The sequence below is a fragment of the Sciurus vulgaris genome (genome assembly GCF_902686455.1).
Source record: "Sciurus vulgaris genome assembly, chromosome: 10".
NCBI classification, from domain to species: domain Eukaryota; kingdom Metazoa; phylum Chordata; class Mammalia; order Rodentia; family Sciuridae; genus Sciurus; species Sciurus vulgaris.
The window spans coordinates 117,329,169-117,349,318 of NC_136470.1; the positions used below are offsets into that span (position 1 = coordinate 117,329,169).

General features: G+C 55.2%; 3 protein-coding genes across 8 annotated transcripts; 1 reads left to right on the forward strand and 2 right to left on the reverse strand.

The window, feature by feature from the left end:
• The first annotated feature begins 704 nt into the window (after positions 1-704).
• Positions 705-4,491, forward strand: GPR62 (G protein-coupled receptor 62). The gene has a single exon (XM_079155804.1). The coding sequence runs from the start codon at positions 2,281-2,283 to the stop codon at positions 3,370-3,372; it is 1,092 nt and encodes a 363-aa protein (XP_079011930.1). The 5' UTR covers positions 705-2,280; the 3' UTR covers positions 3,373-4,491.
• On the reverse strand, positions 4,086-15,676 carry PCBP4 (poly(rC) binding protein 4). 5 transcript variants are annotated; one of them, XM_079155802.1, is made up of 15 exons: positions 15,564-15,676; positions 14,584-14,692; positions 9,035-9,058; positions 8,079-8,223; positions 7,617-7,640; positions 7,473-7,505; positions 7,138-7,254; positions 6,780-6,911; positions 6,491-6,619; positions 6,169-6,243; positions 5,956-6,000; positions 5,816-5,879; positions 5,642-5,694; positions 5,385-5,554; positions 4,086-4,773 (listed from the first exon to the last, which is right to left on the reverse strand). In XM_079155802.1, exons 4-15 carry the CDS (start codon positions 8,157-8,159, stop codon positions 4,707-4,709), a joined length of 990 nt encoding a protein of 329 aa, XP_079011928.1. In that variant the 5' UTR covers positions 8,160-8,223; positions 9,035-9,058; positions 14,584-14,692; positions 15,564-15,676; the 3' UTR covers positions 4,086-4,706. The 5 variants fall into 5 exon arrangements, with proteins under 5 accessions (XP_079011928.1, XP_079011927.1, XP_079011925.1 ...); XM_079155799.1 differs by having other exon boundaries at positions 4,090-4,970; positions 15,564-15,603; XM_079155800.1 differs by lacking the exon at positions 9,035-9,058 and having other exon boundaries at positions 4,090-4,970; positions 15,564-15,595.
• A 136-nt stretch (positions 15,677-15,812) lies between these two features.
• LOC306670814 (putative protein-lysine deacylase ABHD14B) lies at positions 15,813-19,971 on the reverse strand. Of its 2 annotated transcripts, none has more exons than XM_079155805.1 (4): positions 19,863-19,971; positions 18,773-19,007; positions 17,127-17,368; positions 15,813-16,821 (listed from the first exon to the last, which is right to left on the reverse strand). In XM_079155805.1, exons 2-4 carry the CDS (start codon positions 18,981-18,983, stop codon positions 16,642-16,644), a joined length of 633 nt encoding a protein of 210 aa, XP_079011931.1. In that variant the 5' UTR covers positions 18,984-19,007; positions 19,863-19,971; the 3' UTR covers positions 15,813-16,641. The 2 variants fall into 2 exon arrangements, with proteins under 2 accessions (XP_079011931.1, XP_079011932.1); XM_079155806.1 differs by having other exon boundaries at positions 18,773-19,131; positions 19,863-19,938.
• Between the last annotated feature and the right edge of the window lie 179 nt (positions 19,972-20,150).

The following is a 20,150-nucleotide window of genomic DNA, read 5'->3' on the forward strand; positions in this document are numbered from 1 at the left end:
TTACAAATAGTAGTTATTGAACTCCATTGTTCATTTTACACTTTTCTCCTTTTTATTTTTCCTTTTTCTTTTTAAATTTTGGCAGTACTAGGAATTGAACCTACTGGCACTCTACCACTGAGCTACTTCCCCATCCTCCTCCCCCTTTTTTTGGTACCAGGTATTGAACCCACATCCCCAGTCCTTTATTATAATTTATTTAAAGACAAGGTCTTGCTAAATTACTTAGTGTCTTGCTAAATTGCTGAGGCTGGCTTTGAACTCTGATCCTCCTGCCTCAGCCTCCTGAGCTCCTGGGATTACAGGCATGCGCCACTGTGCCTGGGCCCCCATCCCTTTAAAAAAATATTTTTTATCTTGAAAAGTGTCTCACTAAACTGAGTGTGGTGGCACATGCCTGTAATCCCAGCAGCTCAGGCGGCTGAGAGAAAAGGATTGCAAGTTCAAAGCCAACCTCACAACTTAGGGAGGCCCTAAGCAATTCAAGGAGATCCTGTCTCAAAATCTAAAAAGAAATATAAAAAGGGCTGGGGATGTGGCTCAGTGGTTCAGCACCCCTGGGTTCAACCCCTGGGAAGGAAGGAAGGGAGGGAGGGAAGGAGGGAGGGAAGGAAGAAAAGGAAGGGAGGGAGGGAGGAAGGGAGGAAGGGAGGAGGGAGGGAGGGAGGGAGGGAGGGAGGGAGGGAGGGAAGGAGGGAGGGAGGGAGGGAGAGGGAAAGGGGAAGGAAAAGGAGAAGGAAGAAAGAAAGAAAAGGATCTCACTAAGTTGCCCAGGCTGGCCTCAAACTTTCCATCCTCCTTCTTGGTCTTTCGAGAAACTAGAATTACTAGTGGTTACCATGCCTGGCTCTTTCTTTCCTTATTATTAATATAGATTTGTGGATTCTTTATTCAATGGATTTTAATCCATTACTATCATTATTTATTTTGATTTTCAAATTGTCCAGATTTGGCTGGCCAGAAGGTCCCTTGTGTGTCCCTCTCATTTTTTGAGCACCTCCTTACTTTCTGGCATCACAAGATGTTCCAGGTTCATCTTGTACAAATCTGGAATCAGCCATTTCTCCAAGGAGACTTGGCTTTCTGAAGCAAGCAGTGGTGTTTAGCGTCCAAGACCTGGGAAGTAGATGTGCTCCTTGATACTGGGGTGTCATTGTTTTTAAATCCTTTTAGCAAAGATGGCTCAGAACTTAGAAGTATGTATCTGTTAATAAATAATAAGCACAACTATCTGTATCTATTTTTCCAATTCCAATAAAGTACCAGAGTTCAGGCTGAGGAGACAGCTCAGTTGGTAGAGTGCTTGCCTTGCAAGCACAAGGCCCTGGGTTGGATCCCCAGCACTGAAAAAAAAAAAAAAAAAAATAGTACCAGAGTCCTACATTCTTCCCCAATTTCATATTCCTCCCATCTCAAACAGTAAGAACCTGGGTTTCCATCAATATCAATATATTTGCTCATTTGCCCTATCCCACACAAAAGGTAGTTTCAGGATTTCTGTCCCCTTACCATTGTGAAAACTAAGTAGAGCTCAAGATTTACTTAAAATCATTCAAAACAACCAGCAGTTGCCTGCCAAGGCCTCCTCTCATTTATTCCATTCAATGTCGTGGAGCACCTATTCTATACCAAGATACTATTACCTGAGCACCTACTATGTACTATGCCCTGGGATTTTTCCAACCTGCTTTTTGAGAGAACTAGCCCTTCCTGTGGCCGGAGCATACTTAAGGGTCTTCCTGCTCCAGCTTTTCAGTTTCTTTCAGCACGCAGACCAACTGATCTGATTACCCCCACTCTCCACCCCTGGGAAAGGCAGACCAGAGTCTGGCTCCCTCCAAAGCCACACACCTGCTGCCCCCCCCCCCCCCCAATACCCGCTCCAAGAGACACCCCCGGGGCGCTTCCACTGCATAGCCTCCAGTCTCCAGCTGGCAGCTGCTAGGACCCAGGGGGCTGGCGCTGGGCCCTGCCCCTCCCTTGCCAGCTCTGTGTGTCTCCAAAGTGCAACATCAGAGTGACAGCCAGTACCATCTCCGACAGAAGCTGAGTTGCTGGAGCTGGGCAGGGGGAGAGAGTCGGCAGATTTAGCCTTGCACCCCTCCATGAGGCCGGCCAAGCCCCCAAGAGGATGGCAGCCTGGGCGTTGAAGCCACCTCCTCAGTGGCCTATGAAGTGAGGGGCCAGAGGAGCAAGGAAGGGACAAGTGATGGGAATCCTGGAGCTAGAGGCTTGATTTTGCTCTCCGCATACCAACACAGGTGAAGCCTGAGCGCTCAAATGGCCAACACCACAGGGCTGAACGCCACAGAAATCGCAGGTTCGGTGGGTTTGATCCTGGCGGTTCTCGTGGAGGTGGGGGCACTGCTGGGCAACGGTGCGCTGCTGGTCGTGGTGCTGCGCACTCCAGGACTACTAGACGCGCTCTACCTGGTGCACCTGTGCGTCGTGGACCTGCTGGCGGCCGCCTCCATCATGCCGCTAGGCCTGCTGGCTGCACCACCGCCCGGGTTGGGCCGCGTGCGCCTAGGCCCTGAGCCGTGCCGCGCTGCCCGCTTCCTCTCCGCGGCGCTGCTGCCTGCCTGCACGCTCGGTGTGGCCGCGCTCGGCCTAGCGCGCTACCGCCTCATAGTGCACCCGTTGCGGCCAGGAGCGTGGCCGCCGCCAGGGCTTGTCCTCACCGCGGTGTGGGCGATAGCCGGGCTCCTGGGTGCGCTCTCCCTCCTCGGGCCGCCGCCCGCACCACCCCCTGCCCCGGCTCGCTGCTCGGTCCTGGTCGGTGGCCTTGGGCCCTTCCGGCCGCTCTGGGCACTGCTGGCCTTCGCGTTGCCCGCGCTCCTGCTGCTTGGCGCCTACGGCAGCATCTTCCTTGTGGCACGCCGCGCCGCCCAGCGGCCCCCGAGGCCCACGCGTGGGTCCCGGCTACGCTCTGACTCTCTGGACAGCCGCCTCTCCTTCTTGCCACCCCTCCGGCCTCGCCTGCCCGGGGGCAAGGCAGCCCTAGCCCCAGCCCTGGCCGTGGGCCAATTTGCAGCCTGTTGGCTGCCTTATGGTTGCGCGTGCCTGGCGCCCGCGGCGCAAGCCGCAGAGGCTGAGGCGGCTGTCACCTGGGTAGCCTACTCAGCCTTCGCGGCTCACCCCTTTCTGTATGGCCTGCTACAGCGCCCTATTCGCTTGACGCTTGGTCGCCTCACCCGCCGCGCGTTGCCCCGGTCCCCTCGAGCCTGCACCCTGCGGGCCTGGCAACTGCGGGCACTCCTGCAGCGCCTCCAGGGACACCCGGAGGGCCCTGCCCTAGGCCCTTCTGAGGCACCAGATACTGCCCGGGAATTGGCAGGAGCACGGAGCCCAAGCATGCCAGAGGCCACCTGACAACTCTCCTGAGTTGTAGAAAGGAGAATAGGATTAGGGGGGCCCAACTAGCCCCCTGCACTGGTGAAGCAGGTGTCTTGCTTGGTCTTTCAGCTCTGGAACACGAAGAGAATGATTGTCTGCAGTCTGGCAAGGCCCAGAGGCTTCTCTGGAATCCTGGGTTGGGGCCCAACATTGCCTGGCCTTGTGCCCAATCCTACCCTCCCTAAGACTTCAGTTTTCCCATTTGTGCTCTCTACCATTTCTAAGGTCCCTACCACGGTAGGCTGTGAAACTCATGGATGATCCCCAGGTCCAGGGAACAGAGAGTGGGCAGGGTCACAAAGAAGAGAACCCCAAGGGCTCACAGCCAAAGTGATGGACCAAGCAGGGCAGAGGGTAGGCAAACACCCACAGCAGGAGAAACCAGTAGAGAAACTCAGGACTGCCTTGACATGTGCAGCAGGAAGTCTGGACACAGTCACTGAAACTCTTCTATCTGCTTCTAAAATGCCCAGAGAACAACTGGACCAATTTGGTGCTCAAAGCAAGAGGCTGGACAACATGACCCACACCAAAGAGTCTTGGAACCCTGGAACTGGCATGTGAAAGGGGCTGTGGGCCAGCTGGGGCTGGTGGATTCATAGATGGGAGGTCCTCTGGGGCCTCAGCTACACCCATTTTCTGGAGGTTTTTCTACCCCAACACCAGTATTTCACAGCTTTCTGGTCGCTGAGAATATTTATTCAAAAACAGGGATTGAAAAAACTGTACAGAGTGTCTGCTGCTGAGAACTGGGCCCCTGACCCCAGGCCACTCCCCCAGCTACCGGGCAGAGCCGTCTCTTTGGGTTGCCCCCTGACAAGCCCAACCAGTCCATTCCAGTCAAAAGAAGATCAGTGGAAGCAGCAGGAATCTGCAGGGAGGTGGAGAGAAACATGGCCCCAGCCACCCCTCAGCCCTCCTCCCTGATTCCCACAGTGGGGCAGTAGGCCAGGGCCCTAAGGGTGGAGAGTACATGAGTGACCTCCCCCCACCACCATGGTAGGGCACTAGGGAGGCCCCTGTCCGCTCCCTGCATCCAAGCACAGAGCTGAAGGGGTACTGTCCCCTGACCTGGGGCTACCATAGCTCCCAGAACCCTGGGCCAGAAACTGCCCCCTCTCCAAGAGGAGGAACTCCAAAGACCGGGGCGGGGTAGGGGGTGCATCCATGCGTCTGGCATTAGCGGTGTTTGGGACCCCAGGGTGGAGTCTCCATGGGCAGGTAGGATACGGAGGCAAGCCCCTGCCTGTGGTCCTGCCTGCCCCCGCCTGTGCCTCAGCCAGCCTCAGTAGGGGGAGAATTTCTGCCGCTCAGCTTTCTTGCTCCCATTGGCCGCTGCCATCTTGGCAGTGTAGGCTGCCAAGCCCGGGGGTGGCCCTGGGGAAGCAGGTGGTAGAGCCAAGAAGGGCACAGGCTTGAGACCGATGAAGTTGGAGAGGGAGATGGCATAGGGTGTGCCCAGCAGGCCTGGGGGAGCTGTGGGCAGGGCCGTCAGGGGCGGCGAGAAGGGGGCGGGCAGGTCTGCGGGGGCTGAGCCGGGTGTCCCCCCAGAGGTAGACTTGGCCGTCTCTAGACTGGAGAGAGGGATATAGAGGGGAGATGAAGGGAAAGTGGGAGTGAGACAGGAGCAATGAGGGCAGATATATGGCATGAGATTAGCCAAAGGACAGGAGAGAAGAGACACAGGTTGGATGTGTTTGGGAGGAAGATGGGCAAGGTGGAAGGTAAGGAGGGGAGAAAGGACAAGCAGATATAATATGGGGAGAGAGCAGAAATGGGATGACCAAAGACCCAGGGAAAAGAGCAGTGGAGAAAGAGGACATGAGGGATGGATACAGAGGAAAAAGATATGGCAGCATGGGACTTAGGTAGAACACCATGAGGAAAGGGAAAAGTGTTAGGGGAGGCAGAGGATCAGTCCAAAAAGAAAGGGGGTCAGCTCTCCCCTCCCCACCTATGACTCCCCCCATTGCCCACCCCATGCTCACCAGGCAGTGATGAGGTACTGAGCCAAGGCGATAGAGACTGGTGAGCCAGTGATGGTCACATGCCGCTCACCAGCACCCTCCGCTTGGTTCCCTATCTTGATGTGTGCCCCTGACATCTGCCGGATCTCACTGATCTTGCTGCCCTGACGCCCGATCACACAGCCAATCAGCTAAGGAAAAGGTAGAATTTAACCCTGGGCAAAGGTTAGATTCCCAGGTCCTTTACCCATTCTCCAGCCACGCCATCCCCTGCTCACATCATTGGGAACCAAGAACTCCTGCGAGCTGGTCTGTGTGCCAGGATCCAGTCCTGAGGTGGAGAAGGGAGACTTGAGTGTGGTTCTAGATCTCTTCAGACCCCCCTTTCCATTCCAGAGGGCTGCCTAGCCTCCTGGGATCTGCCCCTGCCTCCTTCTGCAGGAGCTGCTTACCTGGCACCACACTGGGTGAGGCAAAAGGGACTGCATGGCCCGAAAGCTGCTGGAGCTTGGTGACCTGTGCCAAAAAAGAGGAGTCAGAGGTTAGAGGGGGCTTGATTCAGGAAGGGGTGCTTGGGCTGTAGGTCACTCACCTCAGCAGGGGTCACAGCTCCATACTGACCCTGGACAGAAAAGCCCTGAGGATACAAAATAGGTTAACAGGTGGTTACTGTGACAAGTCAGGTCTGTTGGGCTGGACCACTCCTTCCTCTCTCCTCAGATACCCGACTCCCTTTTCCACCCCATCCTCCAACTTGATCCCCTTCTCCAGTAATTCTTCACCTCCCTCCGGCTGTTCCCCTTACCTGGTTGGCAGAGAGAAGGACAGTACCTAGAGAGAGGCTTGGATGATAGGGGATAGTGGCTCCTTTGGGTGGGGACTGGAAGGCACAAATGGGAGACTCTGTCAGGATCCTGTCAGGCCCCACTTATTTCCCCAAATGCCCAAAGGCCTCAAGGCCCTCCCCAAGACCCCCAGGTAAATGCTACCCTACAATCTGGAGCTCAAATTCCATCCCTGAACCCCTGCCCTGTCCCATCTGGTGTCACAGGCATAGGCTTTGGGATGCCTGACAAAGAATGCCCAGGGACCCTCTCCTGCCCCTTCTCCCTGCCCAAAGGCAGCACCTCCAGGATAACAGCGCAGATCTGGCGCACGCACAGAATGATGGCATCAGGCACCCCAGACACAGTGACAGCACGCTCTGTGGAATTGGGGAGCAGATCACCAGCCACTTGCACCTGGGCACCTGTAGTCTGCAAATAGAAAACAGGGGCTACATCTTGTCGACTCCAATAGCTCAGAGAAAGGCAACCTAGCCTCAGAGCTCCCCAGAGGGTATGAAGGCATAAGCCAGTTCCCCTCTCACTACTAGAGGGTGAGGACTCCCTCTAGGTGACATCCCTCTCCCCTTACCTCTCGGATCTCCTTGATCTTGGTGCCAGCCTTCCCAATTAGTGAGCCACACTGACTGGCAGGGATGACAAGGCGCAGGGTCACTGGAGGCCTGGAGACACTGCCACCATTTGCAGGAGCAGCACAAAGGTCCTGGAGCAGGAAGATGGTGGGTTGGGCACACACGCTCCCACTACTCCTCCAACCCTCATCACGCCTTGTTCTGCTGAGGCATAAGGAGGTAACCTTCCCTAGTCCTCCTCCAAGGGAACACTGCCCTGGGCTTGACCTCCCCTCCCATTCATCACTACTATCTTGAGTAGGAGTCAAGTTTCTCTCAGGGAACCACCCTTGGACTCCCACCCAGCCATCCACAGACCTCATCCAGCTTAAAAGCAATCATGGAGACTGCATGGAAGACAGCTGCCGTAGACCCAGTGATGGTGGTGATGCGCTCAGGGCAGGAGCCCTCAGAGATGGTGATCCGGGCACTGCTCTGCGGGTACAGGACAAATGCTGGGCAGCAGGGCACCTTCCCCACTCTGGTGCCAGGAATCTTTCTGCCTGTCCAACTCACAGACCCCAGCCAAGGGGTCACTCTCAGGCACACACTGGTCATCCCAGATGGAGTAGTTCAGGGAGAAGGTGGAACAGGGGTCTCCCCTCCCTTCCACATCAGGTACCCTGTGTTACTCCCCTAAACTCCATCCTCACCTGTTCCCGGATTCGCTTTACAGTTTCGCCCTTCTGTGGAAGACAAAGCAAGATAATTGCTCTTAGCCAGAGTGATCATGACCTCCTACCCTGGGCTGAGGCCTCGGGTTGAAAGGGACATAAAGAGCAGATCTAGGCACCTACCTTCCCAATTATGCTGCCCACCTCCTGCAAACAAGATAAGAATACAGTTAGCTGGGAGCAGTGGTACATGCCTGTAATCCCAGCAGCTCAGGAGACTGAGGCAGGAAGATTATGAGTTCACAGCCAGCCTCAGCAACTTAGCAAGGCCCTAAGCAACTTAGTGAGGCCCTGCCTCTAAATAAAATATTTTTAAAAAGGTATGGGGACATGGCTCAGTGGTTGAATGCCCCTGGGTTCAATCGCCGGTAGAAAGAAAGAAAGAAAGAGAGAGAGAGAGAGAGAGAGAGAGAGAGAGAGAGAGAGAGAAAGAGTTAGATGGACACCAATGTCCTAAGGATGACTCCTCCGCTCCCCCAGGCAGGAGATACACAGAAGACAAGATTCCTGAGATCAAACTTGGCTTGGCCCGCCTTGCCCTGCCTTGCCTCCACAGTCCCAAGCCATGGCAGCCCCCATGCTCACCTTCCCATGCATCAGCATCCGCAGTGTGAGGGTGATGCTAAGCTCTGGCTCCTCCTCCAGCCCCGCATCTGAGCTGCTCATCCTGTCAGGCGGGGCTGGGGCCACAGCAGCCAGGGGATGCGTCCACGCTGTGGCCTGGCTAGCTCTGGCAGGGGCAATGGAGAAGGCGTCAGAGAGGAGTCCAGTTCACCCTGCTCCTGCCCTTACACAGGGACCCAAGAGCCAGACTAGTCCCAGAAAGGGGAGATAGAATGAACCTTGATTTTTATATGTCCCTGGCTAGGTATGGTGGCACCTGGCTATAATCTCAGTGACCTGAAAGACAGAGGCAGGAAGATCACAAGTTCAAGGTCAGCCTCAGCAACTTGGTGAGCCCCTAAGTTACTTAATGAGACCCTGTCTCAAGCTAAAAATAAATAAATTAATTAATTAATAATTATTATTTTTAAAATGTTTAAATAGTTTAAAGAGCTAAGGGTGTAGCTCAGTGGTAGGGCACCCCTGGGTTCAATCCCCAGTAACAATAAATAAATAAATAAATATCCCTCTCACCAGTGTGCTTTTGTGGGTCTCACTAGGTAATTGGTCATTTAATCCTTCTGGGCCTCAACTTCCCCATCTTCAAAAGGGATACCAATTTTTATCCTCAAGTTATGAGAATTAAAATGAGATAAGTACATTCATAGGTGTCCTGTCTCTCTCATATATTAGAAGAAGGAGGGCAGGGGATGTAACTCAGTGACAGAGTGCTTGACCAGCATGCAAAAGGCTCTGGGTTCCATACCCAGCACCACAAAAAGAAAAAGAGGAATTAACTAGGAGACTTATAAGAATGCAGAAAAGATAGCCTCCTCCCTGACCTCTTGAAAGAGAGGATCTCTGTGAATGGGCCCTTGAAGGTGGGATTAAGGTTGAACGTTTAACTGCAAATAAAAGGAACAGAACTGGGCACCTACCTTCCCAATTATACTGCCCACCTCCTGCAAACAAGACAAGAACGGAGTCAGATGGACACCAATGGCCCAACTATGGCTCCTCCCTGCACCCAGGCAGAATGAGCCCAGTGCATGCTGGCTTGTGTGTGCAGCAGCAACTGAAGAGTAAGCTGGTATAGACAATGGAGGTCCCGAAGGGAGGATGGTGGGTAGGTAGTGCCCTTCCTTCCCCCTGTCTGGCAAAGGCCACCTCCATCTACTAGAGGTCACTAGAGTTGAGGCTCTGTGCAGATAGCTCTGGGCAGGATGCACTCAGCACTCAATCAGGGCAAAGATTGGTCATCAGTCTGCACAACAGTGTTTCCAGTCCCTTTTCTATGTGTGGACAATGGCCCTGGGCACAGGAGGCAAGAAGCATCCAGGCTGGCCACATTCCCTGCCTTGAACAATTTCTGCTGTATCAGAAACAAGTCACTTGGGTTCTGGGTCTTGATTTCCTCACTTATAAAACAGATGGTATGTTTCCTTGGGCCTGTAATTGGTTAGAAAGGTATTTGATGGGCTGCAAGAATGTCAAGGCCATAAACTGATGGAGTCTGAGATTAGCTACTAGGATTAGCTCAGCCACCAACCCTCCCCACCCGACCCCTTTTCATGCCCCAATTTAATCCTGAACCTTAATCCTGCTTAGAAATCCTTCTTCAGAGGCTATCTCCCTCCAAGGTTCAGCTTTGATGAGGAGCTCACTGAGGGACCAGAACACATGAAAGACAGGGAGTGGGATCAACTGATGCCAAGTCTGGGCCCAGACTAAGCCCTCCAGCTACAAATTCCTTCTGCCTGGAAGGCTCTGGGGACAAAGGATGAGTACACAGAACTTGAAGCACCTGGGAGGCCTCTAAATGTCTTTCTCCTCAGTCCCCTGTTCCATTCTAACATAAGGGTCAAGGGCACAGAACTCTGTCCAAGGCCCTCTTCTGAACTCCCCTTGTGCTAGTACAGCATAGGTGTGAAGTGGGAAGTGGGGCTCCCAGCCTGGTTTTTCTCAGGAAACCTGACCAAGCTGCTGTATGGCATGCAGTATCCTTTTTCTCATCTATACAAAATGAGGATGACAGCCCTGTTCCCCAGGTCACTTCTCTAGGTACCTGCTCCTCCTTCCATTTGAGTTCTGCCACAGGCTCACCAGAGGGTGGAGATCAGTAGTAGATGCAGGGACTGTGCTCTCTGGGCATCCTGGCCAACCTCATGCTGGCTGCCCTTGCTAGACATTCCCCTGGCTGTTTGCACTTCCCCCATCAAAGCATTCGTGATGACGTGCTTGGTTTCTGTCTCCCTGGACAGCCAAGCCTGGGAGCCCCTTAGAGCAGGAGCCAAGACTGCCACCTTCTGCTTGTGTTCCCAAGGGCTCAGTTCAGAGCTGGGCCAGAGAAGGTGCTCAAACATACTGGTGATCTGAGATGAATTCACTGCAAAGAAGGGGAACCTGATACCTGAAGAGTCTTAACCTGCCCAAGGTCAGAGAGAGAAGGGGAATGAAGGGAGTAACAGGGTCCTGCCTGCTAGCATGGGGAAGATCAGGCCCCATGTGTGTCCCCTATCAGGCTGCTCTTGTCTAAGTCTGCTAGTCCTTTTTCTGGAGGTCGGGCTCTTCAGGGTGGGATGCAGACTGGTTGTCTCAGACACCCCTGCCTGGCTAGTGGAGAGTGGACAATGGCTAGTGGCTAGTGGGTCTTGTTTGGAGAGGACTGACAGTTTGTAAAAGAAATAGTCCTGAACTCCAGAATTTGGGGGTGGGGCATAGGGATCCCTTTGGAACGGTAATCAGTGGGAGACCTGACACTGTTCCCATACCATCTCCTCATCACCTCCTGTAGCCCCAGGAAAAACAGGGCAAGAGGGCTGGAACCTGGCCTGAACTAGAGCTTCGGCTACGAAAAAGACACGTGGGTCTGAAGCAGAAACCCACTACCCAGAATTCAACCCGTGACCTTGGCCCAGCCTTCCTCTGATCTGGACCTCAGTTTACCCACGTATACTATGTTTGGGGAATGGGATGGGGGCAACTTACTGGCTTCTTTGTGCCCCTTCTGTTCTGAGAGACCCTCAAGGTCTTTCCTGTTTTTCAGGGTGAACAAGGGATCCTGAACTATGCCTCGCAAATTATTTTCCTATGGCCCTATGAATAAGTAGCCCCGTTAAGCTTTACTGGTTCCTCTGTCCTCCCTAGGGCTCTAGTGAGTTACCTGCTGCTCCAGTCTGGTGGGCCTTGGGTCTCTGCTGGGCCACCCACGTGGCAGCCACACATCATGCCACACTGACCTCTAGCTCACCTCCGAGGGTGCCCAGCCCCCTCTGGTCAGCAGGGCTCCCTGGCAGAACATAACAAGCTCAGACCAGGCCTCTGACCTCGGGCGTTCCCTCCTGTTCCCCAGGTCCCTTCCCCAAACCCAGTGCCCACTCCTTCGGTCCCTGGCTTCCTGCCACTCAGGCTAGAAGGGGTGGGGGGGTGACAGCTGTGTAAGCGATGGTGGCTGCCCCCTTCCTGCCCCTCCCCCCCAGCTGTCTCTCTCCCATGACAGCTGCCCAATCAAAGGGCTGGGGGCTTAGCCAGCTCCCCCCACACGCAGGGATCAAGTGTCCACCCTGGCTTTGTTCTGAAGCAAGAACAATCCGGGGGAGGGGAGGACTCCTGGGGCCAAGAGACTCAAGTAGGCTGGCCCACCCCTTGGGGATTCCCTAGGCTCTGCTGGCCAGAGTGTCTGGACCAGCTAGAGCCTGTGGACCCACCTGGATGAGAGAGAGGGGGATCCAGTGTCAGTTTTATTCCCCCACCTCTCATCCCTTAATATCTCCCTCAGCACTCCCAGCTCTCAACCTAGCAGCTTCCTTCTCCTATTCCAAAAGCAGTCATGCTGGCCACACCCAGTGATGCTAGGGAATAGCTCAGAGCATCAGGCAAGGCAGGGTGTGGCAGGAGGTGGACACTGGGCAGGGGGTAAGGGATCAGGATTGAGGGCTACTGACTCCTCTGCCTGTCGCCTACTTGAGGGATGCTCACCCTTGCTGATTAGCTAGGCATCCACAAAAACTGCCCTTCAGACCATGGGCCCAGACTCAGCCTTTCAGCCTCCCTTTGGAGGTAGGAGGGGAGTATAGCAGAACAGCCTGGGGTCTGCAAGCTCCAGCCTCTGGTCTCTCGATTTGGGTCTAGCTCATAGACAAAGTGCCTGTAAAGAAGGAGGAGCTTGGAAGGGGACCTCTGATAAGCTGGCAGGTGCCAGAAATGCTACAGCCTCCTCAGGGCATCATTAGATAGCCCTCAAAGAGTCTTTATAACCAAGAAAAACCAGACTGGGCTCAGGAGAAAGGCCACAGCACCACTCACTGGTACCCATCCCCTCATGGTCTCACCCAAATTGAGAAAAATCTCTAGCTTCCATTCTCCATGCTGAAGATTGCATGCTTACTCTGTTGCTCAATAACCATCCATGGCCCCCAGAACCCAAGGAATAAAGCCCGATCTCCATGGACAGGCAATCAAGCCCTTCATGGTCCATCCCCTACTAACTCTTCTTGTCTCATTTCCACCCCAACCCCCATACAGGCCAGGCGGCAGAACAGATCTACCACCTCCAGGCCTCTGGGCCTTTGTCCAGGTTGATGATCCCAGTTTGAAATGCCCATCCTCCTCATTCTCTGTCAAAATCCTTCTCAAATGCCACCTCCTCTGTGGAGCCCTCCCCAACCTTCCAAGTCAGATGAGGCACACTCAGGTCTCTGTGCACCCAAAGACATGCTGTGACTCAAAGGAACCCAATTGGGCATTTCAGAGTTTGTCCTTCCACTACCCTGAGAGATCCAGGAGGATAAGAAATTTGAGACAGGACCAGGCTCGGAATACAGGCAGAATTGTTAGGGCTCATGGGGCCTGGGATCATTAGGGACCATGAGGCTCACTCACCTAAGGACCCAGGGCTGAAGGACTAGCCACATGGGCAGAGAGCCAGGCCCTACCTAGACAGGATTCTCAGTTCTTTCTCAGCATCCGCAGCCCCTACTCTTGCTGTTTGGGGAGGTCTAGAGGCTCCCTGAGCATGTTGCTGAAGAATTCGGACTGAGTTTTGAGAATTCTGGGGAGCCAGAATAGGTCACCCCAAAAGGAAGGGGGCTGTAAGAAGCACTAGAGCATAGGATAGGTTTCACAGAGTTGAGTTGGGTTCAGCCTATCACAAATGGAAAAGCTTCACCAATCAAGAGAGGAACCTGAGATCCAGAGTGTAAGGGAATTGTTTGTAAGACTACATGCCGTAACTGACAGACTGGGAGAACCCAGGGCTCCACCTGGGCAGCTCAGTGCTCATTCCTCAAAAGGTTGGTGCTACTGGGCAGTGGTGATGGAGACTGGAGGAGAGAGGCAGTGATGGGAGTAGGGTGAGTGGACAGTGCCTGTCTGGGGACACAGGGTGGGGCAAGTCAGCCTCCCTGCGGCCTGGGCCTGCCAGGGTGTGTGGGCTGCCTGCTCCCAGCCCCCCACCCTGAGCATGCAAGGAGAACAATCCCCTTGTGTTTGGGCAGTCTGAGCCTGCATGCTGATGAAGGCTACGAGGTGGGGGCAGGGATGGGGGTGCCTTGCAAGTTGAGGGGGTTCCAGGACCTGGAGGGGCTAGGAGATATTCAGATGGGGAAACAATAGGATCTCAGGTACTGGTCCTGAGGCCATGAGGGTGACCTCAGGGAATAGTGAGAGCTAGATCTCAGCCCCTGGGGAGTGCCTGGGGTCTAAGAGCTCTTTGTGGGGGAAGGGGGGCCCTATGGACACATGTCTTGTTGGTCCAGCAAGAAGGTAACCATCCTGGACTTGTTGAGGACCCAGAGCCCCACATTCTGGGAACAGGGGATGCAACTGGCTTAAGGTGCATCCCCTTGAAGACCACTCCCTTGGGTGTTGGGGTGGGGCGGGGCCCTGGGTGCCACAGGTCTCAAGATGGCGGTCCTGGGATAGGGGAGTGAAGAGGCGGGCACCTCCCTCCCCAGGCCAGGAAGGCAGGAAGGCCAGGCTGAACTGAGTAGCAGAGACCCCCACCCCCAAGGACCCCAGGCAAGAAGCTAGGTCAGAACGAAGGAGTTGAATAGGAATAGGGCAGGAGGGACCACTTTGTACCTCCAACTACCATCTGCATACACCCTTGGCCTGGAGGTTTGTGTCTGGTTCCTCTGAGGACTGCAGAGAATGGGAAGGGGTGTGTGCCAGCCAGGAGCTGCAGGAGAATGGCAGATGGGGACAGAACCCCAACCCAGGGCAAGCTCAAAGGACAAAAAGCGCGAAAGGGATGGGGCCTCAAATCTGGTACCTAAGGTCCAGGAAAGCCCTGCCTAGTGCTGGGGGCTCTCCTGGCAGACCAGCGCCCCCCACCTGTGCAGGCCTCAGCCTCAGCCGCATGGGACAGGGAACGTGTTCCTCGCAGTCTCCCAGGACCCCAACCCGTGTACTCGAGCATCAACTCCCCGCCCCCAGCCGAACCCCCAAACTTCGCGGCCCGCCGTGCCCCGCCCGGCCCGCGCCCTACCTCGCTGGGGCTGTCCTGCGGCGGCGGCGGCGGCGGCGCGGCGGCTGGGCCGCTCAGTCCCACATTGTCCCCGGGAGAGGCGGCCGCTCACAACTGCGAGTGACATCAGCTGCGAACAATGAGGGGTTTGACAGGCGCGGAGCCCGGCCGGCCCGGAGCCCGGCTCCGCGCCCCCCCCACCCCCCGGCCCGCCTGGCCCGGCCCCTCCCCGCCCCCTCCCCGGATCCGATTACAGCGCGGCGGGCCCGCCCCAGCCGCCCCAGTGCCGCAGCCGCCCGCCCCGCCCCGCGCGCCGCGGTGCGCCCCGAGCTGCGGCCGCTTCCGGGAGGGCTCGGGCGACCCTTCCCCTGCAGTTCTCAGAGCCCTCGGGAGTGGCGGAGCAGGGGGCTTGAGGCGCGGTGCCTAGCCACCGTCCTCCCCGTGCCGCCCGCACTGCGCCAGGCCCCGGAGCCCCTCAGCTCCCACCCGGCCAGTCCTTCCGGCCCTGCGCCTCCGCGAAGCCCCCTGGATCCCCTATTCCGGCCCCGGCACCAGTCCTTGAGCTGCCGGGGTCCCAGTTCTGGTCCCTCGGAGCTCAAACTTGGACCCTCTGCCCTCCCTGGCTCTCCTTGCTTCTGCTCCATTCTCCGCTCCGGGCTCTCGCCCACCAAGACCCGCTCCCCTCAGCCACCCACAGCTTCCGCACCGCACGTCCGGGCCCTTGTCCGCGCAGGACAGGTTACCCGACCAGCTGGAGGAGGGGCCTGAGAGCCGTGTGGCCCTTATGCACCCGCCCCGTGACTCCCCCAAATCTACCCCCAGAAATCATTTGGGGGCCAGGGTCGAAAGGGATGGGGCACCGTATCGGTTCTTTACTAGGGAAGGGAAAAGTGGGGGGAGGAGCGGAGCCGTTCCCAAGTCTCTTGCCCCTCCCCCACTCCCTGGGGAGCCAATATTCCTCCCCCTCTCCTCTGTAATCGGCTCAGCCTGGTCCCACTGACCTCCACCTCCCCCCACAGCTGAGTCTCTTGGCACCTGGGTGTGTGTGGGTGGGGAGGGGAATCCAATCTCTCTTTCCTTCCATCTGGTCTGGTGGACAAAGGGCAGGGGGACCATCTGGTCCCGCCAGAGTGGGGGAGGGGCCCACAGTGGCAGTCCCAAGGGGCGGAGGTATGGGCGGTGCTCCGGAGAAAGCAAGAGCCTGTGGGGTCTAATTGCATCACTTTATATTACCGACCTTCACAATCCATCTTCCCACCCCCCCCACCCCCAATCCAAGCAGGAACAAGCGTAGCTGAGAAGACCCAGGCCTAATAACCTGGGAAAGTGTGGAGCCCCATGAAGGAAGGGAAAAAAACAGGGAGATCTGATCGGCAGAGGGATGATCCTCCCCTTTTGGGGAGCAATTATGGGCTGGGACAAGTTGCAGCCTGTGGGTGGAGCCTAGGCTGGCCACACCCTAAGCCTAGCAAGAGGGTCTACAGCAAAGGCTGGCGTGTGAGGTCCCCACTTCCCCAGTGAGGTCTGCATGGGTGGAAGTGTACATGTTTCTGTGCAAGCATTTTTGTTATGTGCATGCAATGCACTCGCCACATGAGAATGTGCATGCCAGTTCAGTTACATGTACCTGTGTGGTTTGCTCCCAGGTGAAATGTCCTATTTGGGAACATAGACGGCCTCAAATGTGTAAGTGCATGTGGGCCTAAGAGGACCTATAGGGCATAAAGAAGAAGGTGGAGGTGTAGGTGAGAGCAGGGCAGAGCAGATCAGAGCAGAGGAAGGAGTGAAGGCCAAGCAGAAAAGCCTGTAGGAGAAGTTCATGAATTACCCTCCACCAGATTATGTTCCTCATTCCTTAGTTTTTTTTGTTTTGTTTTGTTTTTTGTTTTTTTCTCTTGATTTTACTTCCTCAATCTGTCATTGCAAGAGAAAGTAGAAAAGGCAGACAAACCCCCAAAAGACAAGAATTCAGACATAGACACACCTGTTGCATGTGCATAAGCCAGAACCCATGTAGGAGAGAAGAGAGGTTCTCAAGGCAGGTAGGCAGGCAGTCCACCCCATCAGCAGGGCTAAGTCTCATGCTAGCTCCTGCAGGAAGTCAAGCAGCCCTGCATGCCACTCCTCAGGCTTATCCAGGTAACAGGGGTGCCCAGCCCCCTCTATGACCAGCACTCGGTGATTGGGCAGCTGCTTCAGGTGCTCAAAGCTGGTGGGACCCATGGGATCCTGGTCTCCATATACAATTAGGACAGGAGTCTGAAAGGAAAAGGGAGCAGAGTCAACAGGGCCTACCATATCAGCTTCCAGAAGGTCAGTTCTAGCCATCAGTGTTGACACCCTGAGAAGAGACAAGCTGGCTCAGTAGGTTGGGGGGCATGGATTTGTGTCTCCCCTGGCACACAATTTAGCACAGAGTTTAGTACAGAAATCTTCTAAGTACACCAAAAGGATGGAAGTTGGTGGTCAGTTTCTCCCAGAAGCCACCCCTTGGTTACCCATCCCCCAGTTGAGGAAGACTCTGGCTCTTGGCAGGGGTGTCTTATTTTCCCACACAAGGGTACCTTCACATTGGCATAGTCAGCAGCATTGATTTTGTCAGTGCAGATGGGGGCCACTGGCACATAGCCCCGGAGCTGGGAGCCGGGGGCCGTGAGGAAAGGCAGGGAGTACATGCCACTTAATGATGGACTGATCACAACTGGGGGGCCCAGCTCCAAGGCATCCACAATGGCCATCAGGAAGCTGCCGGGGACCAGCTCCCCAATAGGGGCAGGGGCTGCTGCTTCCCTGGAGCGGCCCAGACCTGCAGGGATTCAGGTATGGGAGAGACAAGACAGGGACAGTGAATGGGAAAACAAGGGTCCCTTCCTCCAGGAAGCCCTCCCAGGGACCTCAATCTCTCTGTGCCCAGGTTCCTACTCATACCCAGTAGCCCAGGTTTACAACTACAGCAGCCTAATCTATCATAACTGTGGTAAACATAAGCATTTCCCTCCATGTTTGTGCCCACCTCCCCCCCCCAACAGTATCCAGGAAAGAATCAGGCTCTGAAGTCTAACAGTGCTGAATCCAAGTTCCAATTCTCCATTTACTGTCCCTGTGACCTTCAGCAAGTCCCATCAGCCCTCTCTCAGCTCATCAGTTTCCCCTGATAAGAGGGGATAACAAAAGTACCTGCCATTGAAGACTGTTGATTAAAGGGCACCTGGCCCTGAATTGGCACAGAGTAGGGTCCTGGAGAAAAGGGGCTGAGGGGCCACTTTTGCACTCAGACCTTCACTTTCCAATCAGTTAGTCCCCACCTCATCACCACCATACTGGGGATTGAACCCAAGGGCACTCTACCACTGAGTTACATCCCATTCGTTTTTTTCTTTTGAGACAGGGCATCCCTAAGTTGCTGAAGCTGACCTAGAACTTGCGCTCCTCCTGCCTCAGCCTTTGGAGTTGTTAGGATCACATGTCTGCCCCACCACATCCAGTCAGTCCCCACCACCGGTAACTTAGCTCCAGACCTTCGCCCTGAAGTTCAGCCCAACCCACTGTTGGAACAAATCCTGCAGGGTTGGAGGCCTGCCCTTGAGCCCTGAAACCATACCAGCCCTAGCCTCTGAGGGGATTAGATCAGCCATGCCTCCCTTCCCACACCTGACACCAAGAGCTGGGGCCTGGTAGTCCAGGTTAAAACAAGCTCTCTGGAGGCTGTCCCTACCTCTTCCAGAGCCCAACTCAGAGCTCTACATGGGGGATGACAACTAGAAGCCTGGCCACCCATCAGGCCCTGCCATACCCGACACGTTTCCAGGAGACTCAAGTCTTACTCCTCAAGTCTTCCAACAACCTGTGAATATGGTTGTCAAAATGCTTTAACTTCCAATGAGCCTAGTACCTATTACTGTATGTCAGACACTAGCCATATATTCACATGGATAATCTTATTCCATTCTCACTAAGGGCAACCCCATACTTGAGTTTGGTATCTCCCATTACAGTTGAAAAAATAAGGCTCAGAGACACTGAGGCACCACCCAGGGTAACAGTGAGGAGCTGAGTAGTGTCCAAGCCCCATCTAGATCAACAGTGGAGAAGCACAACGGCACTTGCAGTGTACACCCAACTCTTAGGTCCTCCCAGTCCTCCAGTCCCAGGCCTTGGGTCCCAGGTAGGACCTACCCAACCCCTACCCAGAAGCCTGCCCCAGAAGTACCTGGCAGATCAATGGCCACAGCTCGGTAGCCAGCCTGCGCCAGCCTGTGCAGTGTACCCAGGTTCTGCCAGGTTTCAGAGGAGAAGCGGATACCATGCAAGAGCAGCACAGGGAAGCCAGCAGCCTGTCCACTTCCAGGCCGTGCCTCCCGGAAAAAGAGGCTCTGGCCCTGCACCTGGATGGTGCCCTCTCGCTGCTCCACACTTGCCATTCCTGCTGCTGTTTGCTGAAGTGCCTGTGGTTGAAAGCCAGGCTGATGAGGAGCCACAGATCATCCTGCCCAGGTACAACAGAGAGGCTGCCACAGAGGGGGGTCCTGGAGGGAGTAGCAAGGAGGCCTCCAGGGCTCTAGAATCAAGCTTCAGGGTCAGGAAGACAAAGGTGTTATATTTGACTCTGCCACTTACTCACTTATGTGCCCTTCGACCTCAACTTCCTCATCTGCAACATGGGGACAATAAAGCTTACCTCAAAGCATTATGAATTTTATTAAGAGCTTGAGAAAATAAATAATAGTGGGGCTCTCATTACGGGCTATTGTTCTCATCGTTATTATCCTTTTCTACAAATGGGGACAATGCAATAGAACTAGCTCATAGGTGGTTAGGATTAAATGAGGCCACGCATGTAAAATACTCGCATCAGAGTAAATGTTCAATCCACGAAAAGTAATTTGCTTATCAACCTCATCTTCTCCAACGCACTGGTACAGATCGTGAGTTGGCACTGCAGGCCATTCGAGGAAGTCCAACTTTACGGTAAAATGCCCATTTTCTAGAGGCTGAAACCCAAGTGCCCTATGGGCAAGGACTTTGGAGTTCTAGCCTGCAAGGAGCGCGCGGTGCTCAACGTGCTGCCGGCTGGGGCCCAACGCATTGGTCAAGGGGCGCGATCAAATCCGCCCCGCACGGTTCACTGGATTCACTCTGGGGACCATAGTCTGTCTCTCTAGGTCTGGAGGACCCGTGGGGAGGCAGCGCGACCCAGGAGGCGGGGACCTAGGAAGCCACGAGATGGGAAGACTTGGGGTAGGTGGGGGTGGGTTCTGACTGGAGAGAGGAAGAGAACGTCGGGAGAGTAAGGTGGGTACCTGGGGAGCTGCGTGATCTCGCGCGCACCGGAGGCAAGCAAGTGGGGAGGTAGGCAGGGAAGAGGTTGGCTTGGGGCGGGGGCGGGGGCGGGTGCTGGGGACTGGGACTGGGCCTGGCCCATGCTCCTGGGCGCCCTCTTGTGGCCACAGCGGCCTTTGAGTCAGTCCTCACCGCTAAACTTGTTCTCACTGAGATCTGTTTCTCCCATCTCACGTGCCCCAGGCGTGAGGCTGGGAGCGCTTCCGAAGCCCTCAGTGACATTTCCACTGTTGACTTGGTACACCTTG

Bases quoted from the DNA above. Each gene is read 5' to 3' on its own strand.
- GPR62 (XM_079155804.1), top strand. From the start codon at position 2,281: ATGGCCAACACCACAGGGCTGAACGCCACAGAAATCGCAGGTTCGGTG.
- PCBP4 (XM_079155801.1), bottom strand. From the start codon at position 8,159: ATGAGCAGCTCAGATGCGGGGCTGGAGGAGGAGCCAGAGCTTAGCATC. The intron at 7,641-8,078 runs GTGAGCATGGGG...TCTTGTTTGCAG, and splicing joins GGATGCTGATGCATGGGAAG to GAGGTGGGCAGCATAATTGG. The intron at 7,506-7,616 runs GTAGGTGCCTAG...TGTCTTCCACAG, and splicing joins TGGGCAGCATAATTGGGAAG to AAGGGCGAAACTGTAAAGCG.
- LOC306670814 (XM_079155805.1), bottom strand. From the start codon at position 18,983: ATGGCAAGTGTGGAGCAGCGAGAGGGCACCATCCAGGTGCAGGGCCAG. The intron at 17,369-18,772 runs GTACTTCTGGGG...GAATCCCTGCAG, and splicing joins TGTGGCCATTGATCTGCCAG to GTCTGGGCCGCTCCAGGGAA. The intron at 16,822-17,126 runs GTACCCTTGTGT...TTTTCCTTTCAG, and splicing joins CTGACTATGCCAATGTGAAG to ACTCCTGTCCTAATTGTATA.